The sequence below is a fragment of the Maylandia zebra genome, linkage group LG23 (genome assembly GCF_041146795.1).
Source record: "Maylandia zebra isolate NMK-2024a linkage group LG23, Mzebra_GT3a, whole genome shotgun sequence".
NCBI lineage: Eukaryota > Metazoa > Chordata > Actinopteri > Cichliformes > Cichlidae > Maylandia > Maylandia zebra.
Window position 1 is genome coordinate 29,722,885 of NC_135188.1, and position 16,779 is coordinate 29,739,663.

Genomic DNA, 16,779 nt, shown 5'->3' on the forward strand with positions numbered 1-16,779 from the left:
CAGTACGTCCCTCTAGGGTGTTTGAAGGAGTCTATGGCGTAGCTGCTGTTTTCTAAAAACCTTTCAGCAGGGTGACAAGAATACGTGCCGATTTCTTCTTTATCCACCAGAGGGACATCATACATCGAGCTTCAGTATCGACCTCCGTCTGTCGTTCAGCGGCGGCTGTCGATGACGTCATCACAAACGGACCATGTTGTCATTCTTGAAATGAGTGAAGCAATCGTCTTCACATTTCATTCTTCTTAAGTTCTTGATCTTATTTTCACCACAGAGACTTAAAAATGTAAGTAACGGGACAAGACTCTTGCTATTTAAGCTTTGAAATATATAACACACATGGCCAGTTATTCAGCCAGTCTGACTGATTTCTGCATTTGTAGGGCTGACTACTGGAAGTCACAACCAAGGAAATTCTGCCAGTACTGCAAGTGCTGGATTGCAGACAATAAGCCCGTGAGTATACAGGAAGATGTGGCTACGTGTTACCGAGGACGGCGTCCACGCTAATGTTTCTCGCGTTTTTCTCTACAGAGCATCGAGTTCCACGAAAGGGGGAAAAATCACAAAGAAAATGTGGCTGCCAAAATTTCAGAGGTACTAACTTTTATTCTGTTTTTTTTAAATATACGAAGTAACAGATTACATAATATTATCAAATTATTAAAATAATTGAGCAAATAATACAATTAAGATCTATTTTGTAGCATCCACAAGTCTAGAAATTGAGCTTCATGCATCGTGCTAAATTGATTTACATTCATATGAAAAGCTTCCCATTGAGGCCTTCAGTCTGTTTACTTACAAAGACACAGGTGTCCGTAAAAATCAATAAAGTCTTGAATTACCTGGGATCTACTATCCAAAGCAATAGACAGTGCACAAGAGAGCTAAGATGATTTACATGATGGTAGTGAGACCTGCTAACAAAACTATAAACTGTCACAGCCTCCAATGTATATACTGTATATGTAGTAACCAGTTATTCATTACTTTTTTTTATTCCATAATTTATCCCAACATCTTTAAACTGCACCATTGTACCATTACACATATGTATATGATATACAAGTTGTTATTGTTGCTGTTGTCTGTACCGTCTGTCTATCCTGTTTACTTCAATAGCGAAAAACTTGCAGACTGGTACACTTGGCCAGCAAAGCAGATTCTGATTCGTTGGAAGTGACCAGCATGTACAGGATTAGAGGAACAGCCCAGGTCAAGTGATTTGGAGAGAAAGTTAGAGAAGCAGGCTGAGATGGTTTAGACATGTGTGGAGGAGGGATAGTGAATATATTGGACAACATGGAGCTGCCAGGCAGGAGGAAAAGAGGAAGACCTCAGAGGAGGTTCATGGATGTAATGAAGGATGACATGCAGAGGGTTGGTGTGACAGGCGAGTGCGCTAGAGATAAGATGAGATGGTGGCAGATGATCCCCTAAAGGGAGCAACTGAAAGAAGAACCACATAATACACACATTTTTTTTTCTTAAATATTTTTCACTATAATATCACAAATTTTATACTGTTTACCCTGACTCCTTCCTTGAACAAGCTCTATTTTTGATTTATTTTAGCTTTATTATGCATAAAATGGCTCCCAGTACACGGTCACACAGGGCACACTATCATTATCAGTTTGTGCTCGAGTGATACACACAGGCATGAGCAGCCTGCCTGTCTTGGCACCATTCTCACGACTGGCACGAGAGATAAGGTGCAGACATAAACACAGCTGACTGCAATACTGTCTCCCTATTGGCCACAAGCCACTGCCACTCATCTCACCCTATCTTTCTCCTGCAGATTAAGAAGAAGAGCATTCAAAAGGCAAAGCAGGAGGAACGCATGTCCAAAGAGTTTGCTGCGATGGAGGAAGCTGCGTTGAAGGCCTATCAGGAAGATCTGAAGAGGATGGAAAGAGAAGCGCAAGGTAATTGTCGGGGGATGTTCTTTAACCTGTGAGTATAATTCCTTGGATTTATTTCAGCGGAGCATCTTTGTGTTTAGGTCTAAGCTCTCCGGAGCAAACGACAGCACGGCCACAAGTTCAAGTGAAACCCCAGCCAAAGAAGCCACAGAAGAAAGCAGCGAAGGCAAGCGGTAAGGTCAGACAGCAAACAGAAGAGCAGGTTTGGGTTGAAGGCCTAACAGATGATGGACACACGTATTACTACAACACAATAACAGGAGGTGAGGAATAATGGAAAATGTCGTGAAAGTCTGTCTGTTTATAGTTTGTTTAGTTTTTTTAAATATATTCCATTTGATTATTGCCTTTGTCTGTTTATATATGACAGAATCTAAGTGGGAAAAACCAGAGGGCCTCCAGGGAGCGAGTTCAGCCTCTGAACAGACTCAACAGACTGGAGTTAATATCTGTTTTATATAATAAATAAATATATATATATATATATATATATATATATATATATATATATATATATATATATATATATATATAATAATTTAATTACAAATGGGGTGTTCAGTTGCTCATATATCTTAATATTGTTTCTCCTAGAGTACTTCAGGCTCTGCCTGGATGGAAGCTGTCAGTCCTGATGGTTACACATACTACTACAACACAGAAACCGGAGGTGGAGTGTTTCTCTTTCTAAATGAATGGCTTCTTCTATTTCATGTCATCTGTGGGATTACATCCATTTTTTCTCTCACCCTTCAGAGTCCAGCTGGGAGAAGCCTGCTGACTTCCCCCCTGATGAGGTGCCTGGATCCAGCTCTGAATCCAACCAAGAAGGAGAGGGTCCAGAGGATCCCGTGACCCCTCAGCCAGAGCCTCTATCAGGAGAGGAGGAGAGTTCCAACGGGGCCCCATCATCTCAAGAGGCTGAAGCCCCTGAGAAAACCAGCCAGCAGCCCAAAGTGCCAAAGATCAGCTTCAGGGTGAGTAGTTCAAAGAGAAGGCGAGAGTCTGTATAGACGAACTTCACCTTCTTCTTGTTACAGTTCAGGTTTCCTGATTTTTGTTTGCAGAAAAGGAAAGCAGAGACGGAGCCATCAGAAAAAGAGGATGAAGGTAAAGTGAGTGACGACACTCCTAAAGATGACGATAAAGAGGCGACAAAAGTTGAGGAGGTCCAAAACACAACAGCTGAACCGGAGAAAACAGAAGAACAGGCGAAACAAAGGGAAACGAAAGCCAAGAGGCCAAAAGCTGCCAATCCATACGGAGTCTGGGAGCAGATCCTGCAAGAAGAGGATCCGTAGTAAGTGCAACATCTTTGAGTTGTTACACAGCGAGATCCTACATATGTGTGCCGGCAGCTACTAAAGAGCTTTTTCTTTGTCTCTTTTATTCTCATTTCAGTGAAAATGTGGATTTGCAGCTGCCTGAAGTGGAGGGAAGCACTGCCAGCGCTCCAGCAGAGCTGCCCCCGGAGCCCAAGCCGAAGTTCAAAGAACGCATCATCACTTCCCTCGGAGAAGAAGGCGGTCCGGCATCGTTCCGAAGGAACAAGACACAAAATGGCAAATCGAGGAGCCTCCGACAGAGAGACAAAGACGACTGACCCCCCCAACAAAGCCACAAAAACAATAACGTCTAAGTCAGGATGCCGCAGAATGAGACTTTTACACTCAGAGAACTTCTACTAAAACCATTTTGACATTTTATTGCATCTATTGGATCTTTGATGTGCAGCAGTTTCAGGAGAAATTGGCTCGAGAAGTTACAAATTCTTTAAAATGTGTTTTTCTAAGTTTTAACTGCTGGGTACAGTTTTTGTGTACAATAGCTGGTGATTTAGATAGGTTGGTATGATGTTGGGCGTCCCGTTTATTAATGTGAAGAATTTTCTCAGCAAATCAAAGAAACATTTTCTACTTCAATATCTTTTTTTTTTTGTTTAAGTAAGTAAGGCATCCGACTGGAAACATCAGTCTAATATTTGTCAGCTGAAGTGAATAATTGCTATACTTTTATAAAGCAGTATGGATTGTAGTTATTAACATGAGAAATATGTGATGTCAATAAATAATGACCTTCCAGTTAGTGGGGGAAAAACAACTTTAGAAAAAGGCTTGGCTTTTTTATTCACGCCAGAAAACATTTACTCAAAATAGGAGCTCAAGTGGTTGTTGGTCATGTCACACATGCTGGGTGTGACATGCTTTTATGGGTCAGAGTGTGTGTATAAAGCTGATATGTGGCTTTGCCGCACCCTGATTGGCAAAGAACCATGAAAGACCCAAACAATAAACAACACTTTGACTTTCAGTTTATAAATCTATATTAGGATCTCAAAGCTCACACACATTCTTCACTTGAGGTTAGTATCTCTATGAAAGAGATAATGAGATAAAGTACTTTGTTGAAACCCAGTGGAGAAGGGTAAGAGAGGAGAAAAAACATTTCTGGCACAGTTCAAGACGACTTTATTTAAAATTGCAAAGTTGGGCATTGACCTTGGTGGAGGATGAACTTTCCGAGTGTCATCCTACTTCAGGAAAGGTCACCACAATACACCGAACTATATCAATACAGTCATTTTATTAGGTACCCTTTGCTAATACCAGTCGGACCCTTTTTTTACCTAAAGAGCAATATCAGTTCTTTGCAAAGCTTCAACAAGGTGTTGGAAACATTCCTCAGAGATTTGTCAGCTGCACATACATGATGAGAATCTCCTGTTCCACCACATCCCAAAGGTGCTCTATTGGATTGAGATCTGATGACTGTGGGGGCTGTTTGAGTAGAGTGAACTCATTGTCATGTTCAAGAAACCAGTGTGAAATGATCTTAGTTTTTTGACATGGTGTGGGATCCTACTGGAAGCAGCTATCAGAAGATGGTACACTGTGGTCATGAAGGGATGGACATGGTCAGCAACAACACTCGGGTAGGCTGTGTTGTTTAAATGAGACTCAGTTGCTACTAAGGGGTCAATAAAATACACCCCACGCCATTACAACACCAACAACCTAACAGAAATTTGATGTTAATTACACAAAATTCTAACCGTAACATAAAAATGTTGCAGTAACTAAGTGCAAAACACTTTATACCAGAGGTGGGCAATTAATTTTCTGAAGGTGCCACATGAGAAATATTCATTATATCTCTTTATAGGCTTATTGATCAAGAAATCCCTCAAACAAGTAATAAGAACAGATTAAAAAAATTATTGGACTGCCTCTGACCTCCCTAGATGATCTTTTTAGGACCTGCTGCCCCTTACGAACAAACAATATTCTGCAGGACAAAACACACCCGTCGTACAACCTTTTCTTCGTACTTCCATTCAGCAGGCGTTAGAAAGTCCTCAAAGTCCATACCACCAGGTTGCTCAACAGTTTTTTCTCAGGACCATCACAGAACTCAACAGACTCCACCTATCCTTCTTGGCAAGATCAACTTAATTTAATGTAAGTATTTAAGCTTTTGTGTAAATAGGTTTGTGTGTGAATGCTGGTACTGATCACACAAGAAAATTTCATTTTGCTGTAGTTTTTACAATACTGTGCAATGACAATAAAGGTGACTCTTAATTCTGAATCTATGTGCCCTCCACAACAGTTCCAGTTTCTCATGTGGCCCCTAGGGAAACTTAATTGCCCATTCCTGCTTTATACAGTGGTAATAACACAATAAAACCTATAAAATAGTTCAAATAATACAAAATAGATGGAAATTAACTGTCACTGCTGCGGATCTGTTTTACATACAAGCAATATTGTCAGGCTTAAGAAGAGATGCTAAAGGATTCAATTCTAGAAAAACAAGCAAAAGAAGTCAGAGTTCCCAAACCAGAAGATCTCAAGTGTCAAAGTCAGAACATCTCAGAGGAAAAGCCCAAAAACTGAGCAATGACATCATCCTCGGAAGTCTGTATACTGCAAAATACTGTGTTTGAGAAACAGTTCCATAAACCAAAGCAGAGTTAGAGTAGTTATAGTCTATACTCTTCCCCTTAAACTGGCTTCACTGGTTGTGTGGGATTCACTTTCATAATAGAGGTCCAAAACCTGTGGCTCACCTATTATATGCAGTACGAGATTGGACGAGCATGAGTAGGTTGATAGAGGGGATGAGGCTGGCACATGCCGTGTGGGCAGTTTCTTTGCCTGCCATCAGAGGGCATCCGTCTGGTTCACAATTTCCACGATGTCGCCTCTTCTGAAGGTGATGCCGGCATCGGCGCAAGGGAAGGCCGGGTCCTGCTGAGGTCATGGCCAGTCATGGCCCATACGTACAGCTAGCAAACAGAAACACACAAAACAAATTTTTAATAGTGTGAATATTTTTATGTGAACAGAGGCACTTACCTTTGACATGTACCCTTCAGCTACAATAAAACTAACATGTTTAATAAATGAATTAAAAAATATTTAGTAATTGGTACTCATTGCTTTCAATCATGTCTCCCATGGGAAGCTGACATAACTTAAAAGTACAACAGAGTCACTTCTTCAGTTTAGCAAAACTAAATATTTATTGTTAATTTTTAAAAATTATTTTTAATTAAACAAAAGTCAAAGATCTGGACATTGAAAACGTAAAAATATGTCACAATTTATTTTTTTAAATTAAGGCACCTGATTACTTCAATTGAATTGATTACTGCTAATAACAGTAAGTTTCTTCAGTTTAACAGTATTTTCTTGGCATCCACTAATAACACAGTGCAATGTCTATTTAAGAAATATGAAAATAAATAATTTTCAAAAGAATATTAAATGCTAAAGACTAAGGATGGGAACTGATAAGAATTTAGCGATACCAATTATCAATATCATTTAACGATTCGATTCCTCATTGATTCTCTAACTGGCTGGTTAGGGAATAAAATATAGCACCACCAGACTGTGGCACTGTCCTTGATTGGAATGGGAAAAAGACTTCTATGCAGTTGGACTTCTTGATTCACTCTCTGCTGCAGAAGGATGGGCAGTCTCTGGCCACAGGTCAGACTTTTTTCACTAAACACAGCAAGCGTGGACATGTAATGCTTCAACATCAGCACCAGAAACTCCTCTGCATGTCCTCATTGCCAATTCTGCCAAGTCTGCAATATAAACAAAAAATAATAAACACATTTTAATATGTTAATATGTTTAAGCAACCAATTTTTATATACCCCAAAGATTATATACTTCTCCTTCTTGATGGGCTTTCTTAGGCAGAGGTCTACAGCTGCAGTTTGGATGGCTGAAAACTGCTGACAGAATCTCTCCATCATCACAAACATGATGTTATCATTTTATATTGATCCTAATCTGTTGATTTACATTTTGGCTGACTTTTATTCAAGTATTTAAAAAGTATTCATACAAAGAAGTTACTGTTTCTCCTTGAGGATTACTCTTGCCATGTGGGATTTCTTCATCCATACAATCACAGAATGAATCCTTCCTGTCCAGTTGGAAACTGTATTGCAGCTGTACAGCTTTCGGCATCCAAGATTTAGTGTGTGTGCAAAACGTGGCAGCTTGATAAATTTCACCTTTTTCACAGCTACATCCATGCATGCCACAACCTTCTCTTTTACTCCAAACTCCTCCAGGATTTCTCTGCCACAGATGTCCCCATCTGTGATTCATAGACTGCCTTATTTTGAGGACTTTTTCCTTATTCTGGCCTCATCTGACATAGTACCAACATTACAGTGAGGTAATGGTCTTGAGTAGAACTTGTCCATCCATCAGCTGTGATGACTGCCTTTGTGACATGTTTCAGATCTGAGATCAGATTGCGCTTTTCAACCTCATACCAAACAGGGACCAAATGATTTGTTAAACGGTCTCTACTTGGGGGATGGTATTTTGAATTGAGAGTGTTTGTCATCTCCCTATAGAGAATCTGTCTAGTAACTGCCCGGTGACACTGATTGAACACATGTGCCTAATAAAATGGCCAGTAAGTGTGATTCAGTGTGTTCATTATTTTTAAAAAGCAGCAGTTTTAAAACCCATATTAGCTAAAACTGTAATGACAGGCCTGTTAAAGGTGTTCAAGTTACTCCCTCCTTAATCTTTAGTGTTATTTAGAAAACTGCAAAGGCACAAAACACACAAGTTACATTTTATTACAAAAATAAAAACCTCTGTTACTTTTGGTTTGTCTTACATTGCATCATTTGCAATTAATTGCCCAAATAATAGAATAACATGTGTTCTGCAGGCACAGAGCAGTCAGATATGTCAGGAAGCACATCTCCCATAAGCTGCTCTCAGTCTGCAGACGGTCCAGACTCTGTTCGTTTCAAACTGCTGCTGTTCTCCGCCGCCTCGAGAAGAGCCTCCTTCTCTGTGTGTTCAAGTATATCAGAGATCAGATCATCGAGAGCCTCCCCACCTCTCATGAACTCCTAAAAACAGACATGAAAAAACACACAACATTGATTTTTACCCTTTAGCTGAAGTAGATAACACTGGCTTCAAACCTAACCTTGATGTCCCTCGTTGTATATCCGGTGCGGTGGTCTGTGACACGATCCTGACTGAAGTTGTAGGTACGAATTCTCTCTGACTGAGAGCGTGTGCCCACCTGTTTTTAGACACAGAGGAACAATGACAAAGTTGGAAAAGAGAACAAAAATCTGTGAATGTTACAGGTTATGTTTTCCTGCTTCACCCACCTGCTGCTTTCGTGCTGTATTCCTCTGTTCAGTCTCTTTACCCATCATGCCTTGGTAGAGCCTGGCTCTCAACATGCGCATGGCCGTTTCTCTGTTTTGCAGCTGAGATCGAGTCTGCTGACACTCTGCAGTTATTCCTGCAAAGAGGAAAAAACCTGCTGTATCTGCTTTATGTGTTAAGTGATGCATAAATGGATCATAAATGTATTAGGCAAACTTTAGATGACAACTTGGCACTCAACATTAAAATTTGATCCCTTTGGGTTCCAAAAACACTAACATGGCAACACACAAAACAATGAAGCTTCAAATCATGTGGCCATACAAGTAGGGCAGTCAGGTGATGTACACTATATTGCCAAAAGCATTCGCTTGTCTGCCTTCACACGTGTATGTTGGAACAGGAAGGGGCCATCCCAAACTCTTTCCATAAAGTTGGAAGTATGGAGTTATCCAAAATGTCTTGGTATGCTGAAGCATTAAGATTTCCTTTCACTGGATCTCAGGTCCTGAAAACCAAACCCACACCATAATCCCCCCTCCACCAAACTTTACACTTGGCACAATGCAAGTACTGGTCTCCAGGCAACCGCCAAAGCCAGACTCATCCATCGATTCGTCAATCCAGAGAACACGTTTCCGCTCTAGAGTCCAGTGATTTACACCACTGCACGTTTGTAGAAGCAGTCTGCATGGTGCTTGATTTTATACACCTGTGGTCATGGAAGTGATTGGAACACCTGAATTCAATGATTTGGATTGGTGAGGCAATATAGTGTACCTCACTCAGTTATCATTCTCTTTCAAAGGTGTCAAGGGACAACTGCCTCCTCGAAGTGACTGGTCTGTCTTAGACAGAGGTGGTGGAGGAGCTTCCATGATTGGTTACCACAGAGAGCACCTCCCATAGTGTGTGAGTGAGGTTTGAAAGAGCACATCACAGTGGCTACATATTTTATACAATCTTTGAGGAAGCAAAACGGCATGGTGGTACAGTTTACCTGTCGGAAGATGAACTACGCGCACTGCGCTGTCTGTTGTGTTAACACTTTGCCCCCCAGGACCACGAGATCTGAACGTGTCGATTCGAAGATCCTTTGGATCGATGTGGACTTCAAACTGCAAGCACCAAAGATAAAAACAGAGATGTACTGTTTAACCATTCCAGTAAACAAAGAGAAGTCATAAAAAGAAAAAAACGCAGTGTACCTCAACTGGCTGAGGCAGGATGATGACAGTCACGGTTCCTGTGTGGATTCGCTGCATCCTGGAGGAGAGCCCCACCTCAGGGATCCTTTGAACCCGGTGGGTTCCTCCTTCGTGCTCCAGGTGCCTGTACACGTTCTCTCCAGCTATTCTCGCTGCTGCATGGTGCAGACCACCTGAGAGACACCGTTCATGCAGCTGTAAATGTTTTGGTAGGAGGTTTATGTCCACTGATCACCACAAGTTTAAATTTCTACTCTAATCCACACATAGTCATTCAATCCCATGATGAGTGAGTTGGAACTAATAACAAAGACACTCGGGGGGGATACAGCAGGAACTATTTATGAATGATACAGAAATACAAAAATTACCTTACCATACTCTGCAGGTGTGTAGTTCAACACCTCAAAGTCCCAGTTTTTGTAAAATGCAAAACCCTGGTACATGTCAAACATTTCTTTGGTGAACTGCTGACAAATGTCACCTGAAACCACACATGAGAAAGTATAACACTTATTTTCCATAATAACGCTTATTTGCAGTATTTTACTGTGAATAGTGTTTTGAATTTATAAAAACAAATTCAGAGTTTTGCTTTCCTTCATACCTCCTGTTGTCCGCCCTGATACGACCTCCAGCAGAACATTACTCGAGTCAAGAGGATCAGTGGGGATAAGAGCTTTGATTAGCTGCGGTAAAGAGAAAACCTCATGAAGAAACAATGGTCCGTCACACACTTCTGCATTAATTAGCTGTGTCTTTTGGGTTCTTACGTCTCTTCTTAAAGCCAAAATCTTGCTGGAGATTTGTGCTTCCTCCTCTTTTAGCAGCTGGGTCAGATCTTCATCTTCATCTTTGGTGCCAGCTAAACCTGCCATGAGTAAGGAAAATAATTTTATTTATTGTATTTAAGAATGCAAAGTAAAACTGTGCTCACACAAAGCAGCAAATACATGTGGTATTTAAATAGTTAGAAGACCTCGTTTGATGGTTTTCTGTGGTTTGAGAGGTGTGTTTATAAAGCCATTACATGTATATATAGTAAGCTTAAAAAAATCCTACTCACCTTTTAGAAGTGAACTGACCTCTTCGAGGTCTTTCTGAGCTTGTTCAATGCTCCTAAACACACTTGCCAGAGGCAGCAACTCAGTGTGCTTCTTTGTGAGCCCCTTTCTGTCTGACTCACTGAGGTATGCATGCTGTAGCTTCTTGCTCAGGTCTCTGTGCTCCTCCATGAGCTGCTCGAGATACACCTGAACTGACTCGTTCTTGTACAGCTCCCCCAAATCACTGTGAAAGAAGCGTTTAAACATTACTCTGCCCCAGTGTGGCACGTCTGTCCTGTTAGCATGTTTCACACTGGCGTGTCCCACAAGTGTCCTCCATCCTCCTCTTCTTACTCCGCTGCTGTAAACTACACGGGTACACAAAGAGCACAGTCTGAGGCAACGCCTGACAAGCATTTGACTAAATTTAGGCGGTGACAAGTGAAGTAAAATAATGCTCGCTAGTTTTATTTTTGTGTTTACATGCGAGACTGCTGCTGGCTGTAAGAGAGACCGGATATAGTTTGACGTGGAGAAAAAGTGAACTGTGGGAATCGTAGTCGTATTGTATCAATGGTTAGGTTACATCCCGCTGCTCATTTTTCTAATTGCAAATAAATTAATAAAAAGTAAACTAAATAAATACTTTCGTTTATATTGTAAATGAACATATTAACTTAACACCATATTAGCTTTGTTTATTTAATCTTTTTAAGTTAGTTGATTTCACATTTTTCTAGGGTTACTTGAAACCCAAGGATAAAAATGGCATGCTGTCATTGCTAACTATCAGACATAAACAGTATAGAAAATTATAAGCTAGCAAGTCAATATGCCAAACTTTGGGGTCAGTGAAGATGGTAAGATGTTTTGTTTGTTTTTGGCAATACAGGAAAGTAAATATATGTCTGCTTAATTGTTTAAGCAACTGTACATAACTTAAACTGTAACAAATAAATAAATAGAGCTGATGTTAGCTTTGTTAGTCTAGCATAAGCTACATAGCTAATTAATGTTAGCTCAGAGTAAGTAAAGAAGTTGGTGTTTGCTACTTTTAAAGGCCTAATATTTTATTGTTTTACGTGATCAGTGGCGTCCATTTTAAAGAAATAAATAACCCCTTGGCTTAAACTTTGCCAATGAAAATGAAAATTTGGCTAAATTGGCAGCCAGGTAGTTATTTTATAGACTTTCACAAAGTGATTCTCATGATTTCCAGGACCGCCTGGGTTTTCGTTAACCAAGGCAGTGGAGAATGTGAGTCAACATGGCTATACCCAGAAAGAGGCCCTGAAAGAGAAACAGAGGACACTCAGTACCCTGCAGGTTCATCTCTAACCCTATTCCCCTACAACACTGATTAACTAAATGCAAAACACATTGGGCAATTATTTTTCTGAAGGGGCCAAATGAGCAATTTTTTATTTTAGCTTTTTTACAAGCTTTTTGATCTGCTCCTCCACAGTCCCGCTTTCTTATGTGGCCCTTCGGAAAAATTAATTGCCCATTCCTGCTTTGTACAATGGTAATAACATAGTATAACATATAAAGTGGCTATCATAATACAAAATGATGGCATATTAGATAGATTTTTTTTTTTACCATGGACACATCACTCAGCCTACTGAGCACAGTTCTGTGCACCCAAAGAGCCAGGAAAATCCGTTGTCTTGTCCCAGAACTATACTATATGTATAATGATGCAAATATAACCGTCAGAGTAACTAAGTCATAAAATGTTACATAAAGAGACCTAATTAACCAAAATGTGCCTCAAATCCACCACAAAGAGGTGTCAAATGATCAAAAAGAGTCACAAAATATAATTAAAAAACACAATGGGAGAAAATTGTCTAGAAAGTGAAGTAAACATTTATTTGCATAGTTTGTGGCTTTCTTTATGACTTAATTGGACTTTTTGGTTTGCCTTATTTTCCAGGCAACTCTGTCAGAGCTTGAGAGGAAAAACGAGGGCATAGACAAGGACCTGAGATCAAAAGTGAGAGAAATCCTAGTGCTGGAAAGTGAGATGGAGCAGCTGGAGCAGCAGACCAAACTCCTTCATGATCGCTGTGTATCCATCAGCAAGGAAAACACAGAACTCCAGATTCTGATAGGTGAGGAGGAGGAGGTTGCACTAGTGGCGCTTGCAGGGTTCAACGCTTACCGAAGTAAGATGGAAGGCCACAGGGCAGCTGTTTTGCATGCAGTGAGCCAGACAAAGGCCCATAACGAGCTGAAGGAGAAGAAAGAACTAGTACAGATGCTGAGAAAGCAAAACGAGGAGCTGAAGGAAGATTTGAACAATCCAAATGGAAACACAGTGCAGATGGCAAAGGTGGTCTCTTCATTTTAATCATAGGGATCTTTTTCAGAGATCTTCAGTATCCATAACTATTATATGCTCATGTGTGCAGAGAGAGATTAAAGCTCTGAAAGAGGAGGTCTCCCTGAAGATGAAGACCATATCTGAGAAGAGACACCGGCTCCAAAAAGAGTCTGAGATTCATGCCCAAATAAAGAAAGACATAGAGGTGTGCAGACTTACCCAACAGAAACCAGGGACATCTTATGAGGCTGACATTTGTTCATAAAACAGCTAAATCACCTAGATAGAATTTGTATCAAGACATGAGTTATGTTTCAGTCTGAAAGAAAGCATCAACAACATCACTTTTCCCCCTTCCTCAGATCCAGAACAGGCGCTATGAAGCCATCATGAAGCGCCTACGCTGCCAGCTGAGCAGGGCACAAGCCAACCACAGGTAGAAATACTATAAACATGTGACAGTAGACATGCTACAAATAGCTCTAAATGCCAGAACAGAGATGATTGATGTCCTGCTTCTAAATACTAAAGGCTACTAAGTTGTGCCTACTTTCCCTTAGGCAAATGTCTGATGATATCTACCACATGAGGAGACAGCTAGCCGAGCTTAGGAGTCAGCAACAGTCATCACAACCATAAGCAGTCAGTGGTCATCGAACTGTAGTGTCAGATTAATGTGGGTTAATTGTTCTGTTATTGAGATAAATGTACACCAGTTGTTATTATGAGTGTGTTAGTTTAACAAGGAAGGAGCATTCTTGTTACTGAAGTTAAACAACAGGGGGCAGCCGTGACCACTGAATGCCTGACTTTATCTGTTTGGCTTTCTTGCTTTATGCCAGATATTTATACAAGAGTTATTGCTGAATGTGTTCCTTGACATGTGCAAGTTTTCTTTTCTTGTTTTTTCCCTTTTCTCAGATGAAAAGCATAAATATGGAAATGAAAGGACCGTGTCTTGTGGCTCAGCATCAGCAGGGGCGTGGGATGGGATTTTAGGTCAGGTGGTGTTAGTGAATCAGTTCATCCACAACAGTAACCCGAGCAAAACACAAGCCAAATGTCCACTGTAACTGTCAGTGTGGCAGTGCTGCTTTGGTACACCCTGTCCCAGCTTCTGCCTGACTGGGCCACTTGACGGTTCTGAGGCGACAGTCCCACTGTCGGGTTAACAAGGGCATGACTGTGCTACTTCAACCATAACGCGAAAGTAATTAAACAATGAAGCTGCCTTTTCAGAAGATAAAATCACATCAGAATGAATTGAATCAGCCTCTGAGAAACCCCATAACTTTATAACTCTACACTTTTCACATCTGAGTTGTGTCCTTGTGGGTCTTTTGCATTATTTGAACAGCTGTTCAACAAAGCTCAGAGATGTTGCTGAGAGGTGGATTTTTATGAGCTAAAGACTAGATGACAGCAAATTTGATTAAGACCCAAAGCTTAAATAGAAGATTCTGTTCAGAGTTTAAAAAAAACCCCCACAAAGTTTTAGCCACAAAGATGTTTGCAACATTTAAGAACAATAATTTCATGATATATTTGTGCAGCGGTTGTAGGTATGTGTTGTCTCACCTACAGCGTTAACTTGTAATAAGTAAGTGTGCAGGAAGTCTGGTTCAGTGTGCGTGAAGTCAAGGACATTGTCTGGTTAACTAAAGGTTGAGTTTCATCCAACATACTGAGTTTCATTCAGCAGTACTGCTCTATCTGAATGGCTTTGTTAATTACAATGCTGCAAAAAAAAAAAAAAGAAGTTTTGAGCCACCACAGCAATCTGTCAGAAATACAGCATATAAGGCAAAAACAGAGTTTGTACACTTCTAATGAGCTTGAAAGTCAATATTTGCTTTGACCACCTTAATTCTTCAGCACAGCCTGAACAGCTTTCTTGTCATGTCTTTAAGTAGTCTTCAGGAATATTTCTCCAGGCTTCTTGAAGGACATTCAAAGCTCTTCTTTGGATGTTTTGTTCTGTTCTCTGTTAACATGATCCCACACTGCTTCAATAATGTTGAGGTCCGGGCTCTGGGGAGGCCAATCGATGACTGATAGTATTGCACTGTGTGTTTTTCTATCCAGGTAGGCTTTTACTACATTAGCAGTGTGTTTGGGGTCATTGTCAATCTGAAAAATGATGCGGTTACCAATCAGATCAGTTTTCCAAATGGTACTGCATGGTGGATCAAAATCTGATGGCACTTTTCTGTATTCATAATTCATCAATTTTGACAAAATTGCCAAACATGACAGAGCCTCCACTGTCTTTTACACATTACTGCAGACACTCACTGTGGTACCACTCTCCTGACATCCTCTGTACATAATGATGATGATTTGAGCCAAAAATTAAAACTTGTATTTACTCCATAAGACCTGTTGCTACTGATGATGGATGAGCTGAAGGCCCAGATGACGTCTCTCAGGTCCCGTGTCATTCAAAATTGGTTCTTTGCTAAGTTGTATTATTTGGACACTCAGCATTGGCTCATCCTTTAAACCTCTTAGAAAGTATAGTCCATTTTATTTAGAAGCCTTCTGCAGTAAATTTATATCCCTTGTTCCCGTCATACAGTACAAGCACATGCCTGAATACATAAAATACACAAAACATTTCTTTTTTTTTTGTTTTCATTCCATAAATTTTATTACTTAAAAATAAACTTTATTCCCATGATGTCATCCTAAATAATTGTCCTGTGTATCATGGTGGGATTAGTGTTCAAATTAAACTCTGTTTCCACTGTTTGTTTCGACCGCAATGCATGCTTTACATTCTTGTTACATAAGAAGGGTTTTCCAAGATGAAGAGCGGTGCATTACTTGGTCAGAAGCTCTTAAAATAAATGCCATATGCTCCCACTCCAGGCTAATTAAGCCTGGATAATTAAGGAATGAAATTAACACCAGTCTTCTACCGCATGCTGTTTTTATTTATTTATTTACCTATTTTGGCTTTGACACATTTTTCTCTCCAATTTGGCACCATCCATTATATCAAATATATTATTGGCTGATGAATGTAAGAGGAGTGTAGGCATCTACCAGCCAGTGGAGACTTAAAAATGGAACAACAGAAGTCAGCTTTTCTGTTTTCTCCCCCTTTTAAACACACAAAACGTCACTCCTCACAGCTCTTTATTGCCTTTAAAGGACATTTTAGCATTAATAACAATACTCCACCATCCTTGTCCTGTAAAAATGATCTTGAAATGACAGAAGAAAAACAGATCCATGAATCTGTCGGTCGCTGACCTTTAACAAAATTATTGTCTCTTGTTTAAATCATTAAAAGCTGTCTATCTCCTTCCAAGAAGCATCCCTTTGACCTTAGATTCAGCTTGTGTTGGCCTTTTGATGGATGAGCATGCCAATAAAACACACTTGGCAACCCCTTACATCGACTGAGGATCTCTGCAATACAACTGAGCTTATTTGTTTCTCTCTTCTCGTTCATCTTCTGTGGATGCAGTGTGCTGTTGTGTGCTGATACTGCTTACAGAAACTGGTACACATTAAGCAATAACTATCTAGTGAATACAATAACAAAGATTTAAAGATCCTGTTCGGCTATTATAAAATAATTTTGGT

At 40.1% G+C, this 16,779-nt stretch overlaps 3 protein-coding genes across 4 annotated transcripts; 2 read left to right on the forward strand and 1 right to left on the reverse strand.

Annotated features, from left to right (window-relative positions):
- Window positions 1-143: 143 nt before the first annotated feature.
- Window positions 144-4,031, forward strand: wbp4 (WW domain binding protein 4). The gene is made up of 10 exons (XM_004571230.5): window positions 144-286; window positions 384-456; window positions 535-597; window positions 1,808-1,934; window positions 2,012-2,194; window positions 2,302-2,372; window positions 2,526-2,601; window positions 2,688-2,908; window positions 2,999-3,231; window positions 3,333-4,031. Coding segments are annotated over exons 1-10 (1,251 nt in total). The 5' UTR covers window positions 144-284; the 3' UTR covers window positions 3,535-4,031.
- Window positions 4,032-8,033: 4,002 nt separating this feature from the next.
- On the reverse strand, window positions 8,034-11,400 carry mtrf1 (mitochondrial translational release factor 1). 2 transcript variants are annotated; one of them, XM_004571229.3, is made up of 10 exons: window positions 11,340-11,399; window positions 10,877-11,224; window positions 10,584-10,681; window positions 10,418-10,499; window positions 10,187-10,294; window positions 9,811-9,983; window positions 9,603-9,720; window positions 8,602-8,738; window positions 8,412-8,510; window positions 8,034-8,331 (listed from the first exon to the last, which is right to left on the reverse strand). In XM_004571229.3, the coding sequence occupies exons 2-10, from the start codon at window positions 11,121-11,123 to the stop codon at window positions 8,194-8,196; spliced, it is 1,200 nt and encodes a 399-aa protein (XP_004571286.3). In that variant the 5' UTR covers window positions 11,124-11,224; window positions 11,340-11,399; the 3' UTR covers window positions 8,034-8,193. The 2 variants fall into 2 exon arrangements, with proteins under 2 accessions (XP_004571286.3, XP_004571285.3); XM_004571228.3 differs by having other exon boundaries at window positions 10,877-11,400.
- A 38-nt stretch (window positions 11,401-11,438) lies between these two features.
- On the forward strand, window positions 11,439-16,568 carry ccdc122 (coiled-coil domain containing 122). Its single transcript, XM_004571227.2, has 6 exons — window positions 11,439-11,716; window positions 12,076-12,182; window positions 12,796-13,194; window positions 13,274-13,390; window positions 13,548-13,621; window positions 13,746-16,568. The coding sequence occupies exons 1-6, from the start codon at window positions 11,689-11,691 to the stop codon at window positions 13,822-13,824; spliced, it is 804 nt and encodes a 267-aa protein (XP_004571284.1). The 5' UTR covers window positions 11,439-11,688; the 3' UTR covers window positions 13,825-16,568.
- The last annotated feature ends 211 nt before the right edge of the window (window positions 16,569-16,779 follow it).

Excerpts from the sequence above, each read along its gene's own strand:
- wbp4 (XM_004571230.5), top strand. Across the intron at positions 2,195-2,301 it reads CTACAACACAATAACAGGAG|AATCTAAGTGGGAAAAACCA; the intron begins GTGAGGAATAAT and ends TATATATGACAG. Across the intron at positions 2,602-2,687 it reads CTACAACACAGAAACCGGAG|AGTCCAGCTGGGAGAAGCCT; the intron begins GTGGAGTGTTTC and ends CTCACCCTTCAG.
- mtrf1 (XM_004571228.3), bottom strand. The coding sequence starts at position 11,273 with ATGCTTGTCAGGCGTTGCCTCAGACTGTGCTCTTTGTGTACCCGTGTA. Across the intron at positions 10,500-10,583 it reads TTTTGGCTTTAAGAAGAGAC|CTAATCAAAGCTCTTATCCC; the intron begins GTAAGAACCCAA and ends TCTTTACCGCAG. Across the intron at positions 9,984-10,186 it reads CTACACACCTGCAGAGTATG|GTGGTCTGCACCATGCAGCA; the intron begins GTAAGGTAATTT and ends GGTGTCTCTCAG.
- ccdc122 (XM_004571227.2), top strand. The coding sequence starts at position 11,689 with ATGCCAAACTTTGGGGTCAGTGAAGATG. Across the intron at positions 12,183-12,795 it reads GGACACTCAGTACCCTGCAG|GCAACTCTGTCAGAGCTTGA; the intron begins GTTCATCTCTAA and ends CTTATTTTCCAG. Across the intron at positions 13,622-13,745 it reads AGGGCACAAGCCAACCACAG|GCAAATGTCTGATGATATCT; the intron begins GTAGAAATACTA and ends ACTTTCCCTTAG.